This window comes from Hemitrygon akajei, chromosome 27 (genome assembly GCF_048418815.1).
Source record: "Hemitrygon akajei chromosome 27, sHemAka1.3, whole genome shotgun sequence".
In the NCBI taxonomy this organism is placed as follows: domain Eukaryota; kingdom Metazoa; phylum Chordata; class Chondrichthyes; order Myliobatiformes; family Dasyatidae; genus Hemitrygon; species Hemitrygon akajei.
This window is the reverse complement of record NC_133150.1, coordinates 20,500,440-20,521,149: the sequence shown is the minus strand read 5'-3', so window position 1 is coordinate 20,521,149 and position 20,710 is coordinate 20,500,440. Positions and strand designations below refer to the sequence as shown.

Sequence of the window (20,710 nt, the reverse complement as noted above, 5' to 3'; positions counted from 1 at the left end):
CTCCGTCAGGTTCTCTTTCAATCTCCTATACTCAAGGGAATAAAATCTTAGTCTCTGCTACCTCTCCTCTTAACTCAGGCCCCTTGGTCCAGGCGACATCATGGTAAATCTTTTCTGCACTCTTTTTAGTTCAATAACACCTCCCCTATAGTAAGGTGACCAAACCTATACACAATACTCCAAGAGGGACCTCTCTAATGCTTTATATAACTGTATAACTTCCCAATTCCTTGCCCTGATTGATGAAGGCCAGTGGTCCAAGTGCCTCCTTCATCACCTTGTTTATTTGTGACTCTACTTTTAGGGAACTATGCACTTCCACAACATTCTCCAGGACGCTACCATACACTGTGTAAGTCCTATCCTGGTTAGAGCTCTCAAAATCCAATACCTCACATTTATTGGATTGAAAGCCATTTGCCATTCTTTAGGCCACATATCCAGCTGATAAAGATCCTCTTGTAATTTTTTATAATCTTCTATGTTATCGACAACACCACCTACCCAAGTACCATCTGTAAACTTACTAACCAGGTCTTGTACATTCACACCAAAATAGTTTATATACATTGTAAATAGCAAATGTATATACTTACACCTTACTACCGACCTGTGGCACACCACAAGACACAGGTCTCCAATCTGAGGAAACACTTTCAACTTTACTTCCTACCACTGAGCCAATTACGAATCCAATTCACTACCTCCTCTTGGATCCCATGGTATATAACCCTCCAGACTAACCTGCTATGTGGGATCTTGTTAAGGAGTTTGCTAAAGTTAACATCTATTGTCCTAAAATCACTTACTCTCTTGATTACTTCCTCAAAGAATTCCAAGAAATTTGCCAACATAACTTCCCATGCAGAAAGCCATGCTGACTGTCCCAAATCAGACCGTCTCTCCAAGTGTTGGTAGATCCTGCCCCTCAAAGTCCCTTCCAGCAAGTTACCTATCACCACTATCAGACTCCCAGGACTGTAGTTTCCTAGATTGATTTTGCTAAACAATGGTACCTTATTAGCCACTCTCCAGTCCCCCTGAACCTCACCCGTAGCCAAGGATGAAGCAAAAATCTTTCAAGGGCCTCCACAAATTTTTCTCTAGCTTCCCACTAGGTCCAAGATCATATCAGGTCAGGCCCTCAGAAAATACCCACTTCAATCCATTTTGAAACCTCCCATACTTTCTCCCTACTAAATTAAGATGTTGGTTTACTAATTTTAACTGATTTCTTCTCATAAAGTATTTTCCTTTTAGCTAATCCCTATTCAGAGAAAGATCCTAATTTAAATTCACATCTCTTTCAGTGTCAGTGACAATATTTTTGAGCAATGTCAGTGGGTGGAGAGGAATGGTCAATGTTTTGGTTTGAGACTTGATTCAGGGCCTCAGCATGAAACATCGAAATCCTCCCCACCCACCCAAGCCATCACCCTGCCAGAAATGCAGGTCACCTTGCTTAGTTCTATCAAAGGCTTTTTTTTTTGCTTCAAACATCCACAGTCTCTAGAGTCACCACAATATTTTTGACACTCATTATACAAGAATATTTATGAACTTACATTATTTGAGATTTAATAATTCATTAGGCTTATAATTTCTTGGAAAGGTCGAGAGACTAATCAGACTAGACTTCTAATGTCAGTTACAAACAAGAGAAAATCTACAGATGCTGGAAATCCGAGCAACACACACAAAATGCTGGAGGGACTCAGCAGGCCAGGCAGTATCTTTGGAAAAAAGTACAGTCAATGTTTCTGGCTGAAACCCTTTGGCAGGACTGGGGAAAAAAAGCTGAGGAGTTTATTTAAAAGGTAGGATCTCCCAGTGGCCACACATTTTAATTCCACTTCCTATTGCCATTCCGATATGTCCATCCATGGCCTCCTCCACTGTTGTGATGAGGCTATACTTAGGTTGGAGGAACAACACCTTATATTCCATTTGGGTAATAATGCACTATCAATTACTCCAAAAGACTGGAAGTAGAGTAAATACTGAAAGGCTTCTATTAACAGTAAAATGGATCTACGTCCATGCTGTATGTCTGTCCTGGACAGTGGGAGGAGCAGTGACAAAATCGCCTTTATTCAGGGGTCTGTGAGAGGAGCCACAGGAGCAGTCAGCAGAGGGACGTGTCCAGGCATGTCCAGACAGATAACCCAGTTACAACCTGGCTTACCACAGGTAGCCTCCAACCTGATAGCATGAACATCGATTTCCCAGACTTCCAGTACTGCCCCCCAGCCACCCACTCAACTTCTCCATTTCCCATCCCCTTTTCCCTCTCTCACCTCATCTCCATGCCCGCCATCGGCTCCCTGTTGTGCTCCTTCCCTCTTTAAAATTCTTCCATGGCCTTCTGTCTCTTTCGCCAATCAACTTCCCAATTCTTCACTTCATCCCTCCCCCTCCACGTTTCACCTATCACCTGGGTGGTTCTCTCTCCCCTCCCTCCACCTTTAAAATCTACTCGTCAGCATTTTTTCTCCAGTCCTGCCAAGGCTTTTCAGCCTGAAATGTCAACTGTGCTTTTTCCCCATAGGTGCTGCCTGGCCTGCTGAGTTCCTCCAGCATTTAGTGGGTGCTGTTCCAATGTCAGTTGTGTGGTGAACTACATATACCTGTCTGGACACGCCCCCTGATGACTGCTCCTGTGGCTCCTCCCACAGACCCCTGTATAAAGGTGATGGAGGTCTGAGCCCGGCCTCTCTGTCTCCAGGATGTAGTATGGTGGTCACTCACTGCTCGTTCCTTCTTCCAGTCAATAAAAGCCGATACCTCGCTTTTACGTCTCAGAGTGAGTTATTGATGGTGCATCAAGTTGTATGGCCAAAAGTAACTCAAATGATTATCCAAGTTCTGACAGAATTAACACACCCATTCACTCAGTAATAAAGGAAGTTTTCATTGCTCAAAGTTCAAAAGTTCAAAGTAAATTTGATATCGAAAGTATGTATGTGTCATGCTGAGTTCCATGTTTTTGCAGGCATTCACTGTAGAACAAATAAGTACAATAGAATCTATGAAAAACTGCAGACAAGACCGACAGGCAGCCGATATGCAAAATAAGGTGAAAATAGAATAAATAAATAATACACAGAACATGAGTTGCAGAGTGCTTGAAAGGAAGTCCATAGGTTGTGAAATCAGTTCAGTGTAGAGGTGAGTGAAGTTATCCACACTGGTTCAGGAGCCTGATGGTTGAAGGGTAATAACTGTAGCTGAACCTTGTGTTGTGGGACCTGAGGCTCCTGTACCACCTTCTCAATAGTAGCAGTGAGAAGAGAGCATGGCCTGGGTTGTGCATGCCTACTAGACATATAATGTAATAATGTTAGCACTCTGTGGGTCCCCATTGCCCACAGTGGGGGTCTAAGGTGGACTGGTGGGATTGGCATTGTTTGGTATCACTGTTATCATGAACTAACTAGACCACAGGGTGTGCTTCAGTACTGTATAACTCCAACAGTCCATACAAGGCATCTTCAACTAATGCTTTGGGCCTTTCAGACAATGAAATTTTACAATGGTGGGTATTTCCTCAAAATGTCTCAACCCACTGTGCATCATTCATTTAATATTTTTTTTCCAGTACAGATGAATTTCTAAGTCTTATTTTCTCCTGAGTATTTTGTAGCATGGGCACCTATCACAGAAAATACAGCGGCTGATATTACCAGAATGAAAGGGGGGAAAAAAATCAAGACAAACAGAATCAAAATAAGTTCAGCCAGAGTATTCAAATGAAAGGCAAGCAGAAAGCAAAAGATCACATAAGATGAAGGAAATAGAACTATGATAAAATGTAAGCACATTCTTATCTTCTGTGTGATTACATACTTCATCTTTTGTGCTCAAATCCATATTTATACAGTATAGATAAGCTTGAAGCCTAAAAAATCTGGGGTTACAGAAACACTTAATTAGGAGTGGAAATTCTTGAGAGTTACAGGAAAAAAATTCTGCCATTCACAGTCCTCTGCATAAGTAGTTACTGCATTTTCACATTTGACATTTTAAAAGGTTCAATGTTTGGCTGCAATAAATTTTGTTTTAAGGTGCAGGCAACGTTCATGGTTCATTAACACACAACCCAAACCCAGATAAGAGGCAATGATAGTTTATTTTCCCCGTTCAGCAGTTGCTGTTTACTTAGACTGATATCTGAGCTGGCAGCATCCAAGCACATTCCCACAGGAAGCTTTCTTAAAAGTAAAATACAGGATTAGATTATGTTTAATTCGGAAGCTGCAGTAGTATCTTGAAATACAGGGTCTAGTAATTGCAAGCATTTGATATTCTAGTTAAGAGGTTTAATACTACCGTGCTCAAGTTTTAGATGATCAACCTTTCTCACACTAAAACAGGGATTGAGCGATTTTTGCTGAACTTGTGAAACCACAATGAGAATGCTAAAAACTCTGAGCACACCTAATGGACACCTGTGAACAAATGAAAAGTTAATGGGACAGATTGTGCTTGATTCAACCAGTTGTCCTCCCTCTTCTCTACTATTTTTGACAGCCACCTGCTGCCCTTGATCTTGAGTTGTCAGCTCCGTGACCGGCCCAGGAGCAGAGAGGGCTGCAAATGATGACCAGGCCTCTAGACAATGCTTATTGAAGCCCCAGCTCCAGCACAGCCCCACACCATCCTGTGCCTTCATGAACCTTCTTCAGTGTCTTCAAATGCCTCTGATAATTAAAAAATAAATGTCTTTTAACAAACATTTAGCTGCTGTTCATTAATTAAAAGGATAAATAAACAAGTAAGAAAGCCAGCAAAATATAGTTGGTAAATTACAGAATGATCAGCTGGCTGTAAGTTTGATTTGATCGCTGTTTCAGTTTGATGGCCAAAAATCAAACTCATGAGAACTCGAGAAACAAAAATAGGAGTGGGCCTGCTTCATCATTCAATCAGATCACAATCAACCTTTTACTTCAACAGCCCCCTTTCTTTTGAAAAAAATAATTGAACCCAACATTCATTTTAACATTATTAATCTTATGTTTATCTTTTATGAACCTTACGATTATTTTTTCTGTATTAAGCAATAGGATTCAACAAGGTATTTTTAATTTTTAGCTGTAATGGTGTGAGGGACAGATTCACCAGGAACTTTCCCTTTGTTGATTATGTTCATGTATTATATAGTGATATCAGCACATTATACTCCCAATTGAACTCTAATGAAATCGCAAGTGTTTTCCTACTCTTCTGGTCCACTAACTTCCAAACTGCTTCCTCCCCAGCTTGATAGATAGATAGATAGATAGATACTTTATTCATCCCCATGGGGAAATTCAACTTTTTTCCAATGTCCCATACACTTGCTGTAGCAAAACTAATTACATACAATACTTAACTCAGTAAAAAAAAATATGATATGCATCTAAATCACCATCTCAAAAAGCATTAATAGCTTTTAAAAAGTTCTTAAGTCCTGGAGGTAGAATTGTAAAGCCTAATGGCATTGGGGAGTATTGACCTCTTCATCCTGTCTGAGGAGCATTGCATTGATAGTAACCTGTCACTGAAACTGCTTCTCTGTCTCTGGATGGTGCTATGTAGAGGATGTTCAGAGTTATCCATAATAGACCGTAGCCTACTCAGCGCCCTTCGCTCAGCTACCGATGTTAAACTCTCCAGTCCTTTGCCCACGACAGAGCCCGCCTTCCTTACCAGCTTATTAAGACGTGAGGCGTCCCTCTTCTTAATGCTTCCTCCCCAACACGCCACCACAAAGAAGAGGGCGCTCTCCACAACTGACCTATAGAACATCTTCAGCATCTCACTGCAGACATTGAATGACGCCAACCTTCTTAGGAAGTACATTCGACTCTGTGCCTTCCTGCACAAGGCATCTGTGTTGGCAGTCCAGTCAAGCTTCTCGTCTAACTGTACTCCCAGATACTTGTAGGTCTTAACCTGCTCCACACGTTCTCCATTAATGATCACTGGCTCCATATGAGGCCCTAATATTAGGCCATATGATACCCCTAATATTTTCCATTTGATTATTCACAGACTAATGAACCTCATTTATGAACTCTTTATTGACTTCTCAAATCCCAATTATCCACAAAGGTATCTAAATTGACCTCACATTTGGACATCCAAATGACTGCCTACCTGTTTTTCCAACTTCCTTTAGTCACTCATTCCCTACTGAGCCATTATCTTTTAAGACTTACCTGGGAGTCAATGCTTTTCGCCAAATTCCTCCATCTTCACTCGTGAGCTCCAGATTGGCATTGAAGAGGCCCAAAAAGGTATGGCATTTGCTGCATTGGATAAAGGTAGGCTGGCTGAGGTGGCTCTTCCCAGATTTCCAGTTGGTTTCTGCCAATTTTTCAGAGAAGCAAGTAACCTGCAGATAAGAACCAGTTACCTATCTGCCACACAAGCACTTCCGATATACAATTGAATTTTAATGTCACCTTATCTTTCTTTCCTGCCTATAATCCCCTTAGTCTTTTCACTCCTCCCTAAGTCTGTTACGTACTGCCAGTATAATTACCATACCAAGTTTCTCCATAACGTATTTACCTTCAGTCTCTGGCCTAACTTTATTGGAAAATTATAATCTCCCTTTTCATTCACTCTGATGTTTCTACTCTTATTACATCCACAAATTACCCTCCATGTAAACTTTACCACCCACATTTAGCCATTTCTTTTCATTTGCTTTCTTATGCCTCCCTACTCTTAGAGACAAAACACTTTCAACCATTTTGTTACTCACCATCCCCCATCTCCTCTCAATTCCACTTCTTTCTACATCTTCCTTGGAAAAACTTCTTCACTTTGTCACTTTCAATTGCATCTTCTACTACCTTTGTAACATTGCCAGATCTACCCAATCCATCTTTTGTAAGACAATCATCTCTACATTGCTGCCTCATTAAACTTCAGCCATGTAATTCTCTGTCTCAATTTAGATGCTCCCACCCCATCTGAATTTTTGTTACATTATATTGACAAAGTAAAATGTATCAATCAATGACATTGTATAAAGTGTGGTAAGTGGGACTGAACAAGATCAGATTTACTCATTGTAGAAAAAGCAACCATCTTTGGCTGTGCACACCAGAGCTTTTCCCCACAAGAGAAAATCTGCAGATGTTGGAAATCCGAGCAACACACACAAAATGCTGGAGGAACTCAGCAGGCCGGACAGCATCAATGGAAAAAAGTACAGCTGATGTTTCGGGCCGAGACCCTTCGGCAAGACTGAGTTTTTTTGCACATTTTGAAAGCTGCATTGTTTATTTGTATAAAAATAATTAACTAAGGTAAATTTAGCCTTTGTGCTGGGAGATGCAAATCTGTGGTAATATTTTGACCATGAATTCAAAGTGATCCAAAGGAAAATAAACATACACATTTCTTTCGTCTCTGTTCCCCTGAGTTTGTTCCTTCTCCTGGTTTATACTAGTCACATCATTTGCTATTTTCTTTCTGTTTTTATTTTACCAGTGGTAACAAGACAGTGAATTGGCCTTCATCCCATAATTTGACATGGCAAAGGAATGAACATTTGAGTCGTAGAAAATATGCCCAAATATAGGCATTTCTGTGATACTATCTTTTCCTTCTAATCTCGGAGCAGTTTTCAGGAACTAAGTTATCAAACTTGATATCAAAGTTATCAAACTGTGATGAAAAGAGTGTGAGGCTGTGCAAAGTTATTTCATTTCTGAAATGAACTCATGCATGTTCTAACAGTGAATTAAGTATTGGCTTAAACATGGCTTAAGCCTTCTGCTATTTTCCACTTTTTACCTCTTATGCAGATCACAAATCATATAGTTCTCTCAAGTAGGACAGTGAAATCGCTTGACTATCCATGAACTCTATATTGGGTCGAAAGAAGGGAAAGTCATTCATAAATGAAGACCACAGACTGTTTACTCAACAGTCTGATTATCATCCTTGGAATTTACTCAACTGTGATTAAAAAGCTAGAATAATGCAAGGTTGCAATTACCTGACTTAGTTAATATTAACCCTCTAATGTGCTTTGGTATCCTCTAAATCATTGAATGAATGTGTAAATGTTTCTTCAGTTACATTGTACAAATAGTCCAGTTACATTAAATTTCAAAGTGTAAAGATGGTGCAAAGTAATGCCTCTGAAATGTCGTTCTTCCAGAACCACAGCTTCCCTTCCACTATTTTAACAAAACCCTTAACTGCATTCATCCATTTTGAGTCCAGTTCCAGCTCTGACCAATTGTTACAACAAGGCCAGTGCACGCTTGAGGAACAGCACGCTGGTTATCTGTCCCTTCAGGGCCAAACAATGAATTTTGGGTAACTTTTCTCTGTCACTCTCTTTAAGTTTGTCTCAGCTTGTTTGCTTTTCCCTCCCTCTCTCTAAGTAGAGGACACTCCTAGGCTGACCTGACAAGCATGATTTCTTCATTCACATTTCACAACTCCTACAATCATTTGGCTATGTCTTTTTGTCCAGATTCTCACTCTCTAACTTCTCCATGGACTTGACAGCTTTGTTTACAGCTAATCCCCATAATCACCCGAGTTTTACTCTGTCAGAGATGTTCCCCTACCCCACCATCCCTGCATTTTTAATGGAGACTTGTGATGAAAGGTCTTCAGCCTGAAGCAAACTCTGCTCCTCCTCCCACAAAAGTGGCCAGACCTGCTAAGTATTTCCAGCATTCTCTGCCATTGTTATTAAAGATTAAGCAAGGTGTGATTCATGATTTAGTTTCCTTATTTGAAACATACTTTTTTTAATATTGAAATCTTTCATCGCATAAATGTTGTTGTAAATTTTGCTGATGTTGTTTATCTTTCATAGGTTCAGAGGAACAATGAGTGAAGCTGAATTAAGTTATTTTGCCTTCTCCAGTTAGATGATCACTGTCACCAGGTGCTGATATGTCGATAATTCATTTTAAAAAATCAGATAACCAAGGATAAATTAATATCACATTTCTGTTGTTCTTTGTTTTCTTTCTTGTACCTTATCTGTAGGCTCCTTGGACATAATAATACGTTATAATCAATTTTTCAGCCCTTTTTCTTACGCTCTTCAAAATCAAATTCATTATCAGAATCAAATAAGTAGTGAGATGGGTCAGAAGCTTGTTTTTCAGGCAAACATGAAGCCCATTGAAAAAAAAATCTATGGGTTGTGATACTTCCCAGTTGGCATAACGTGAAGGGTTTGTTTTCCCATTACATAGATTGCACCCCTCATATTCCTAAAGGGCACCTTACTAAAGTTGCACCGAGAATGTTATCCAAAGAGGATTGGGGATATAGAGTTACAAAATACCATTACTCAACAGATAAAAAAGCAAGTGACCTCCCCTTTGAATGTTGTTTCTACTGGCGGCTTTTAGTTACCCAATTTACTCACCACTGTATCATCCAACTTCAGGATGGAGAAGTGTTTTTCTGCCCTTTGCAACGATGCTAACTGTAGCATTGGCAAAGCAACAAGATACACCGAGAAATATAGACGGTAGTTCTGTTTGTTGAAATAGGCCCCCTAGCCTATTAAGCTCCGTCAGCCTACATACCACAACTGACTAGTTGGAGCACTTAATTACTATCAGGTAACACATCAATTCTGATAAACCAATTCAGGAAAGCAGCTGTTTTCACTTAGTGCCTGAACTCATTCTTAGGATCTTCGTAACCAAGTGACTATTTTGAACTACAGCCACTATTAGTAAATAGTTGCAAAGAATTAAATGGCATTTTTGTCAGGAAAACACATTTATCGCTCGTGGCATTTCAAGCTACTTCACTACTAAATTGCTTTTTCAATCAACAAGCAAAAACTAAGTGATACTAACCATTTCTCTGCATATTCCTTGTATTTTTGGTAAAAGAGATTAAAATGCCTTTAGGTTCCAGTTTCTTTGTACATTTATCATATACTTCATTCAAGGAAAGAATTGCAAATTGTTTGTGAACATTTCTTTTGAAGTTGTAAGTTGATAATATCGAAGTTAAATTATGCAAATTTATATATTGCAAATTGTTTGTGAACATTTCTTTTGAAGTTGTAAGTTGATAATATCTAAGTTAAATTATGCAAATTTATATGTGTAGGTTTGGACATGCCAGCTATATTGCCTGCAAACTAAATTACCTAGCACCATGGCATTGAGTGAAAATATTTGAAGCAGCAATATGTCCAGGTTGGTGTACTTCAAGCAACGTTGTACCATAAACACTAGCTCAATGAAAAATTGGAATCTGGCAAGTCTAATTATACTTACATTATGATGGAAACATGCCATAAACGCATTAGAAAAATGTTTATAGAAATAGTTTACATCTCATATTCCAGCTACATCTGACTGTGCAGAATTTATGAATTTTGGAATTTTAATATCTGAGTTGGTAAAATTCCAAGTTCATATGTTACTTGGTAGTCAATATTTTGTGCATATTCAGTATTCGAGGATAAACTGAGCGTTTTCATCGAAGTTCGTAACAGATTATTACATGGATACTTTTTTTTCTATCACTTTGAATGTTTAATTCACTTCCAAAATACATTAAAAGGACAAGAATAATTTGGATCTGGTGTTAAGGATTTCATTTTGTGAGTTATTATTACATACTTCCTGTTATGATTTTACATATAAAAATAAATGTGGTTTGATATTTATAAAGATAAACAAAGGATTTTGCATTAACACAAAACTTATAGAACACGTCATAAGCATAGGATGTCGTAAAGCCAACCGTTGAGTGAGCAGTAAAACAGACAATTAGTGAGATGAGAAAAAATTATGCTTTTAATTAGAAGAACCTGCAGCCTTTGCATCGTGCTGTTTATTGTAGTCTTGGTGATGTATTTATAATGATATTGGAATGGAAATTACGTGGTTGTTTCCTTGCTCATGCAAAACATGATTGGATGTCCATATTAAGCATACATTTACATAGTACATATTAAACCATTACACAGTAAAACAAAAAGGACAAATATTTACAATTCCTGAAGGATTAAGACATTGCTCTTATTTTTTTAACTAAAAATAATCATTGCAAAAAAAACTATGTTGCCCAGAAATTATACCAAGTGGTGAAACTTCTTAACATGCTAGACAATATGATTTTCATGACAAAAAAATTATAAATTCAACAAACTTTTTTGGGATCTTCTGTGCTTCTGATGCAAAATACACAGAGGATCACGTACACATTGGTATCCAATGGTACACAGTAGTGGGCACTACCTCTGGGACTTTCAGAGATGTATGATCGGCTCGTGCCATTTGCAAGCTGCTCTTGCAGAAAGATGCTTTCAATACACCTGTGCAAACTGCTTCTGGGCATCTTGCAATAACCTCACAAATTACTGCAAAAACTCAGCTTGGTTCCTTGTAACTAAAATATTTACCCAGCTCTTTTTTTTTGGTTTCTTGACCTCCTCCATAAGAAACTGATCTCCCAGCTCTCCAAGTACACACTCTTTGTCTCAATCTCTTTACTCATGACTCTCCCAACCCAATTCCCTCTATCTCCTGATCTGATCCCACCCAACACTAACAGCCAAAAGCCAATCACATCCAGCTGTTGGCAATCTGTCACAACCAATGACCACTTCCCTTAATCAATGACCTCAGCTCCAATTGGAATCTTCCTAAATCAACCAGATGACTGACAATTGCAACACCTCCCTCTGTTTACCATTCCCTGCCCTACCTCCACACTACTACCAACACTTGGCAGCTGACCTTCCTCCAAACATTCTTATAATCAATAGTCCATAGCCCTCATAGCTTAACCCTGGGCCACTGTCCCTCACATCTCCCAGGATCGAGCCCTGACCTTGATCTTATTATAGTTATTTCATTTGCTAGATGCTATAGAGTGAATGAAGGGAAAACTGTTATCTTATGAGGTCTTCCTAAGTTATTACGTTTCCTAGCATCAGTCCCACAAACAAAGTCACCATCGGTAACTACTTAGTTTGTCTTGGAAAGATTTCTAGGCATTAGACTTTAATCTTACAATACCCTTTTCTAACAGGACAATTTAACAATCATTAGATATTTCTACCTCTGATCTTAGAGGACCAGCTTTAAAATTTCACTATATGTGTAAAACTATCAGGCATCTACCAAAAAAATTCTACTTTACAGGGGGGATAAGGCGGAAGAAGGTAAACAGATACATGTTGAACTTGGATGGCTGACGAAGCAGCTTATAATCGCAGAAAGTCATTGTTCTATGGAAGGAGGAAATTTAAAACTGCGCTTGCAATTATTGTGATAAAATAGAATTTTAATCAAATACTTGAATCAGATTGCAAATGTAGTCAAAATAAGCATTCTATAAAAGAAATGAACTGAAAGCTGTAGTAAAACCTATATAGTGTAAAAGACGGCAATGAGGAATTCAAAAAATAAGTAGTCATCAAAAATCATCTGGAAATCTGCTATTTAAAGAACTCAAAGCAATGGAAAACTGAAGGCATTGTCAGAAATATGTAGCTATAGAAGTTCATAAGAAGATGGAGAGAAGAGATTAAGCAATATATGTTTGAAGATGCATTCAGAAAGATTGCTATTCTTTTACAAGATTGCAAACTTTTATAGAACAATAAAAGTCCTTCAAATGATCTGGATGAAGATAGCAATGAAAGTTCTGTCACAATAGTGAATCTGAGTCATGTATGGATTAATGAGGCAAATTCAACAGCAGTCAATGGCACATCTTCTTACCGCAACAACTTTGGAAGTTCAACCTAAAATCAAAAAAAAAACTGACATCAGAAAATCCTTTCAAATAATATCATTAAATCAGCTTAGAGATCATTGTTAACTAAAGCCTTCTAAAAAACATGTACTGCTGAACTTATAGATCAATAAGAGAAGGTAAGACAGTGATAAAAAATTGGAACCTGACAGATGAAGATTTCTTTAAAAAGATTAGAAGCCAAATATAATAATTCTAGATTTATAATGTATAAGGAATAACTGGGAGGCAGTACAAGGTGATGATCTTACTAAGGGGTTCAGTAGTCTATGAAGTGACGAGTGTAGACTTCTTTAACAGTTCAATTGTGTGGATATTGCTGAGTGAAGCATTGTCTTTACAGCTTGGACTCACGCGTTTCAGAAGTCTCATCTTGCATTCAGCACTTGATAAATGTGGCACTTTTTGCAAAGGATCAGAGGTGTCTATGAAATGGATGGCAGGAAAGTGGTGCTTCAATAATCTCAGAAACCCAGGCCAAAAAATGGAAATTATAGATAACATTTAAATTTCTGGGACAAAATGAAAGAAATACTTTTAACAGCAAAATCTGCAAATTATTTTTTACCCTGAGGCAACAAAGCTTAGCAATCAGTGAATTAATTTTTCATGCTCATAAAGGTTGTTCAGCAATAACACACGAAGCCCAAATATTTTGACATGCCTGCTGCGTAAATAGTAATTAATTAGTTCAAGCTCACATCGTCACAGTAACCTGTTCGCAAATTGTATCAGTTCAATGCTACAAATGAAATGGAGGAACAGGATGTACTGCGCATATGTGCACATCAGATTTGTCCTATAACAACAACGTATGCTGTCCTTCTCACCATTATTGATGGAGCACAGTATGGCTCATTGTCTCTTACAATATTTGTGTTTATTCCATATAATCGGAATAGTCAAGGCAGTTTCTTTTTAGTTTATTTTTTTGCCTTGGTTCGATGTATTAATTGACACTGACTCTGACATAGTTCATTTGTTAGAAGGTGGTGTCCGCAAAGAATTTACATATATGACACTTGGTAATTTTTGCCTTGACCCATGAGCCCTTTGATCCTTTCAGCAGATCACAGTTCAGGAGCAGGACCCAATGTCGGATTCAGGAGCTCCCCTCAGTGTAAATGTAAGTCTGAAGGCTGATGCAAGAGAGCAAGGGTACTCCCACCATTTTCTTTTCGGTTTCCATTCATCATCTTCACTGGATTGTAGTAAATAATAGCTCACAAAATCTTCTTTTGGCAAAACAACATTACCAAAATATGCAATACCTATCTCTTGTACAGTATTTAGAGGAAAATAAATCATACTTAAGAATATTGTCCCTAACGAAAAGCTAACTGACAAGATAAATTCTATTCATATTTGCCAGCCCATACACTACTTATTGGATTATAGTTTGTATTTCTATTAAAGGGAATACTGAAACAAATTATTAATGTTGTGAATAATACTAAAAATAATTACGATCTTAATTATCTTGTGTTGTGAACGAGAGGAATTTATGATCAGCCATAACATCTTCTAGCATTCTGTTTATTTTAAATGCACTTAAAACTATATTTCTGAGCATTCTTTTCGGCTGTCTTACATGCTAGTATAAGAAGTGAAATCTCAAAGGAAGGTTCAACTTTCCTACTTTAAATTTACACTGGTCTTTATTTTGCGTTTGTATGCCTTGGATCGCATGGATTAAATTAACAGGGTTTACTGGAGATTCAGTGTCACTCCACCCTGTCACTGAATTTAGTTGACGTTTCGGGCCGAGACCCTTGACAGCACTTCTCCCTATAGAGGAAGGGTCTCGGCCCGAAACGTCGACAGCGCTTCTCCCTATAGATGCTGCCTGGCCTGCTGTGTTCCACCAGCATTTTGTCTGTGTTGTTGTTTGAATTTCCAGCATCTGCAGATTTCCTCGTGTTCACTGAGTTTAGTGCTGACTCGTTTTCTGTGGACCCAGCTGGGGTTTAACTTACTGATTCTCTCTCACCTTGTTGGTAACACAGCTTTTTTATTGGCATTTCGTGGACTGGGAGAGCGAAAAGTGTGTCACTGTGAGGTTAGGGTGAGAGTATTCAGGCAGTGGGGAAATCATCTCTCTTGTGCTTCTTGATCTCGTCACTCAAGATTCAGTGTCACGCAACCCTGCCACTTTGATCTGGCCCACGCCTTCATTAACCAGGACCAACATTTGCCTTTATTGATTCTTCTCCCTCCTTACACAAGTCATTGGGTTTCTGGGGATGTGGCCAGAGTTAAGTGGGGTGCACCTATGGTTAGTGGGCAGACATTAGGATTAGATTTGATGGGGTCATTAGGTGTTTTGGATCTTCAGTTACAAGACACCCTCGTACAGCAACCCAGCCAGGGTTGATCAGGCCTGACTTGTGTTTAACCGATGGACCAAAACTATAAAACTGTATTTCTGATCATTCTTTTCAGTTGTCTTACATGCTATTGTAAGTGGTGAAATCTCATAGGAAGGTTCAACTTCCCTACTTTAAATTTACATTGGACCTTATTTTGCCTCTGTATGCCTTGGATTGCAAGGGTTAAATTAAGGAGGTTTACTGGAGATTTAGTGTCACTCCACCCTGTCACTGAGTTTAGTGGTGCCTTGGATATTACATCAGGGCCAATGGCATTCACCACTTCATACACCTTCAATTTCCACTTCTGGTTCAGAGAAAATAAAAAAAGAAATTATATTATAGATAGGGTAGGTAGGGTAGTAAAGAGAGCTTTTGGTACATTGGCCTTCATAAATCAAAGTATTGAGTATAAGAGTTGGAATGTTATGGTGAGGTTGTATAAGGCATTGGTGAGGCCCAATTTGGAGAATTGTGTACAGTTTTGGTCACCAAATTATAGGAAGGATATTAATAACGTTGAAAGAGTGCAGAGAAGGTTTACAAGGATGTTGCCAGGGCTTGAGAAACTGAGTTACAGAGAAAGGTTGAATAGGTTAGGAATTTATTCCCTGGAGTGTAGAAGAATGAGGGGAGACTTGATAGAGGTATATAAAATTATGATGGGTATAGATAGAGTGAATGCAAGTAGGCTTTTTCCACTGAGGCTAGGGGAGAAAAAAAACAGAGGACATGGGTTAAGGGTGATGGGGGAAATGGTTAAAGGGAACATTGGGGGGGCTTCTTCACACAGAGAGTGGTGGGAGTGTGGAATGAGCTGGCAGATGAAGTTGTAACTGCGGGCTCACTTTTGACATTTTAGAAAATCTTGGACAGGTACATGGATGAGAGGGGTATGGAGGGATATGGGCCAGGTGCAGGTCAGTGGAACTAGGCAGAAAAACGGTACGGCACAGCCAAGAAGGGCCAAAAGGCCTGTTTCTGTGCTGTAATGTTCTATGGTTCTATTGCATTATGATTGACCTAGCATTTAAAGAGAACAAGGCTTTTATTGGCTTTTTCTTCCATTCCTTTTGTCACTGATTTAACCATTTTCTAAATCAATTGAAATATAATTGTTTCTATTCTTGGCCACCTGAATATGCTAAAGCATTTTATGGGCAATTAATTTCTTTTGAACTGTAGACACTATTTTAATGTAACAGCCAATTTGTAGTCAGCAAGCTCCCACAAACAGAAACTTATGCACAAAAAATTCTAGGCAATTCTAGGTAACAGTGTAGAGTTGATTGACTGCAATGTGTTTGAAGGTGCAATCTTTCAGATGATATGTCAAACTGAGTCTTGTCTGCTTTCTCCCACAAAAAAAAAACAATATCAAATGTCCTGGTGATCTGCTTTAATGTTTTTAATTAAGTCATAAAATGCCAAGCCCAGGGATAATTTTTGTACAGTACTTCATAATAATGTTAATAGATTGTTCACATCCATCTGAGAGGGCAGATGAGATTTAATTTGACATCTCATCGAAAAGACGACATCTTCAAAACAAAACCCTAGATATTTATACATAGGTTGCTGTAGTGAGACGTGAACTCAAAATGTTCTGTTTCAGAGATTGCGTTCCATCAAACTTAGAAAAGTAAGTGACTTGATTGAAGTTTTCAAGACTATATAGGAAAGATATGGTTGATGGACTAAAACTATTTTGGTGGCAGGGAATAAGGAACATTATCTAAAAAAATATATCTAAACATCACCGGACTTAAAAAAAGGAAACAGAATGTAACGGATGTTTGGAACTTTTATCTCACTAGCACCAATTATTACTGGTTCTAAAGGTCACAGTCTTTTCCCAGGGTAAAGGACATAGATTTAAATGAGATGCAGAAGATTTGATGGGGACCTGAGGGCAACGTCTTCACAAGGACGGTGGATTGTTTGTGGAACAAGCTGCCAGAGGAAATGCAACGTTCAAAAGACATTTTGACAAGCATACGGATAAAAATATTTAGAAGGATATAGATCGAATGCAGGCAAATTGGAATAGCTCAGGTGGGCAGCATGGATGAGTTGGGCTGAAGGGCTGTTTCCACGCTGTATAACTCTATATGACTCTTTAAGATTGATAGATCTTTAATAACAGAAAGTGTTAGTGAATGTAAGGCATTGGCTGATCTGCGGTATTCATCATCGATTAGCTTAATCTTATTCAGTAGCATGGGCATACTCCAGGCTTTCTATGTTTCTATATTCTTATAGGGGTGTATGTCTGAAAGAAGACACACATCAAAATATGGATTAAGCTTAACTTACTTTGTAACAGAAACTCAATTTCAATGACCACTCTATCAATAAATAACATTTTTGTTCTTAACAAAATAAGCTGCCCTATGAAATGGTAGACACGAGGCCAATCACAACATTTAAAAGACGCTGCACAAGATAATGGGGAGAGAGGGGGTAGTTAATTTTTTTCTATTTTAATTTGAAGTTCATTCCAAGTTTATTTATTTGTTGAGAAAATGGCGAGGAATAGGCCTTCTGGCCCTTCAAGCCACAGCATCCAGCAATTCCCCGGTTTAACCCGAGCCTAATCATAGGACAATTTACAATGACCGATTAACCTATCAACCGGTCCGTCTTTGGACTGTGAGAGGAAATCAGAGCACCTGAAGGAAACCCACTGGGTCAAGAGGAGAGCATACTAACTCCTTACATATGTATGTGGAATAATTGGCAAAAAATCTTTGGCTAATTATCTTAACATGCACTGCATCTAAAGACCCATATTTTAATACCATTTTCACAATGCTGTTTGATTGTATTCCATTCAGAAGCTAACTACAATAATATGGTTTTTCAATTTAAAATGAATGATGAATCTAGAATGATTTAGAACATTAGACTAATGTGGCTTGATTTTGCACTTAGAGAATAACGAAAAACATAAATGCATGCTATTGTGCTGATCCCAAATGTGTTCCTCTCGTCCTTTACTAGATTTATATAACCATATAACAATTACAGCACGGAAACAGGCCATCTCGGCCCTTCTAGTCCGTTGCCAAATGCTTACTCTCACCTAGTCCCACCGACCTGCACTCAGCCCATAACCCTCCATTCCTTTCCTGTCCATATACCTATCCAATTTTACTTTAAATGACAATATCGAACCTGCCTCTACCACTTCTACTGGAAGCTCGTTCCACACAGCTACCACTCTCTGAGTAAAGAAGTTCCCCCTTGTGTTACCCTTAAACTTTTGCCCCCTAAGTTTCAACTCAAGTCCTCTTGTTTGAATCTCCCCTACTCTCAATGGAAAAAGCCTATCAACGTCAACTCTGTCTATCCCCCTCATAATTTTAAATACCCCTATCAAATCCCCCCTCAACCTTCTACATTCCAAAGAATAAAGACCTAACTTGTTCAATCTTTCCCTTTAACTTAGGTGCTGAAACCCAGGTAACATTCTAGTAAATCTCCTCTGTACTCTCTCTATTTTGTTGACATCTTTCCTATAATTCGGAGACCAGAACTGTACATAATACTCCAAATTTGGCCTTACCAATGCCTTGTACAATTTTAACATTACATCCCAACTCCTATACTCAATGCTCTGATTTATAAAGGCCAGCATACCAAAAGCTTTCTTCACCATCCTATCCACATGAGGTTCCACCTTCAGGGAACTATGCACCATTATTCCTAGATCACTCTGTTCTACTGCATTCCTCAATGCCCTACCATTTACCATGTATGTCCTACTTGGATTATTCCTACCAAAATGTAGCACCTCACACTTATCAGCATTAAACTCCATCTGCCATCTTTCAGCCCACTCTTCTAACTGGCCTAAATCTCTCTGCAAGCTTTGAAAACCTATTTCATTATCCACAACACTAACCTATCTTCGTATCATCTGCATACTTACTAATTTACCACCCCATCACCCAGATCATCAATGTATATGACAAACAACATTGGACCCAGTACAGATCCCTGAGGCACGCCACTAGTCACTAAGTTAACCTCTTTGATTCTATAATGTTCAAACAGTTTCTTTAATTCGACCTTCTTTCATAGGCAGTTCTTCTTTAGGATTGCAGTTTCAATCCCATGCAGATTCCCCAATAGATACTCTTTATAGTTTGCAATTGAGACCTTCAGCTGTGATGATGAAAAATGGTTTCTTGGTTGTATTTTTAGTGACATCATTCATTTTGTTGCCAACGACGAGACACAAAAGAGCTGTTCTGTTTAATACTGGGAATCTTAAGTGCTTCAGAGAGGACATGATGTACACACATTTTTTAGTCAGCACAAGAGCCTGTGGCTGGCAAGTTATTAATAATTGTTACATCAGCTTAAGAGCTTGTACAAGTACTGGGAGAAGAAGCTTCAGGTCTCCTAAAGCTGATTTTAGAGAATGGAGAAACTTCTTAGTGGAAAAAATGAAAAATATACCGTTAAGACAATGATAGAGAAAACCATGTAAGGAATTTAGAACAATTATTATCACATGGGAAAATACTGAGTAAATTAATGGGACCAAACATTAACAAAATCCCTTGGAGCTAATGGACTTGCATTGCAGATTTCCAAAAGAGATGGTTACAGAGATTTTTTTAAAAATTAGGCTTTATAGTGGCAATGCAAGGGATATACCATAAATTATATTGTATATATCTTTATTTTAAGAAAATGATATGACAAAAATACTTTGGTTATTACAGAAAATTGTAATATTTCTGAAACCACATCAAAGGGTTTGAACATACTGCATGAACCTAAAATATAGAAACAAGAGTCTGTTCTTCAGCTTCTAAAGCCACCAATGATCATCTCCTGGTTTGTGCCAGTCCTTATATCCCTCAATCCACTGAAATCTTAAAAAAATTAGGTGCAATCTCTTTAAAAAAGGAGGCAGAAACATCTTGATAAATGACGTTCTGTGAGAACTAACTCATTCCTTTAATAACATTCTGATTGCCCAGTGCCAGCGTTCATTTCATCCTTCCAAACTGAGGAGGATAAAAGAGATGGAGCATTGTGGTCACCGTGTTTCATTCCGTAATTAAAATTCATAATTCATAAGCATTTTGAAACTGCCCAAGTGTTGGCCAAAGTGAATCACAGCTGAACAGTCAACCATCCACCCTCAACAGTTAGTTTTCAATACACTGTTGACAATTTATAAACTTCCCTCTACAACTGCAAACGCTTCTTATCTTGACCCCACTTGGAGTAACCACCCCATCCATATTCAGCATTAAATGAGAACAACAATTATTTGCATGGTCACTTTACGTATAAAAGAGACTGACAACTATTCACCTAATCCATATATTTTGCAATTATTGCATAATTTTGCTGTTGTCATTTATTGCTTCTTCCAATAATCAAATTAATCCAATCTTTCCATAACACTCCCAGTTTATAAATCTTACTTCATCTCCAAACAATCAGATTCCTTGAATATGTGGCTTTGGTATAATCAGGGTAACAATTCTCTTCTGACAGACGTTTTAACTTGATTCACTTTTTTTTCTGTAATCACCACGAGCGTATACACT

At 38.4% G+C, this 20,710-nt stretch overlaps 1 protein-coding gene across 1 annotated transcript in view; it reads right to left on the bottom strand.

Annotated features, from left to right (window-relative positions):
• Positions 1-10,815: 10,815 nt before the first annotated feature.
• LOC140717172 (leiomodin-1-like) overlaps positions 10,816-20,710 on the bottom strand; it is a 31,802-nt gene continuing 21,907 nt past the window's right edge. Inside the window, exon 3 of the mRNA XM_073030461.1 lies at positions 10,816-12,754. Within this exon, the coding sequence (XP_072886562.1) occupies positions 12,728-12,754 (27 nt within the window). The 3' untranslated portion in view covers positions 10,816-12,727. The remainder of the gene's footprint in view (positions 12,755-20,710) is intronic.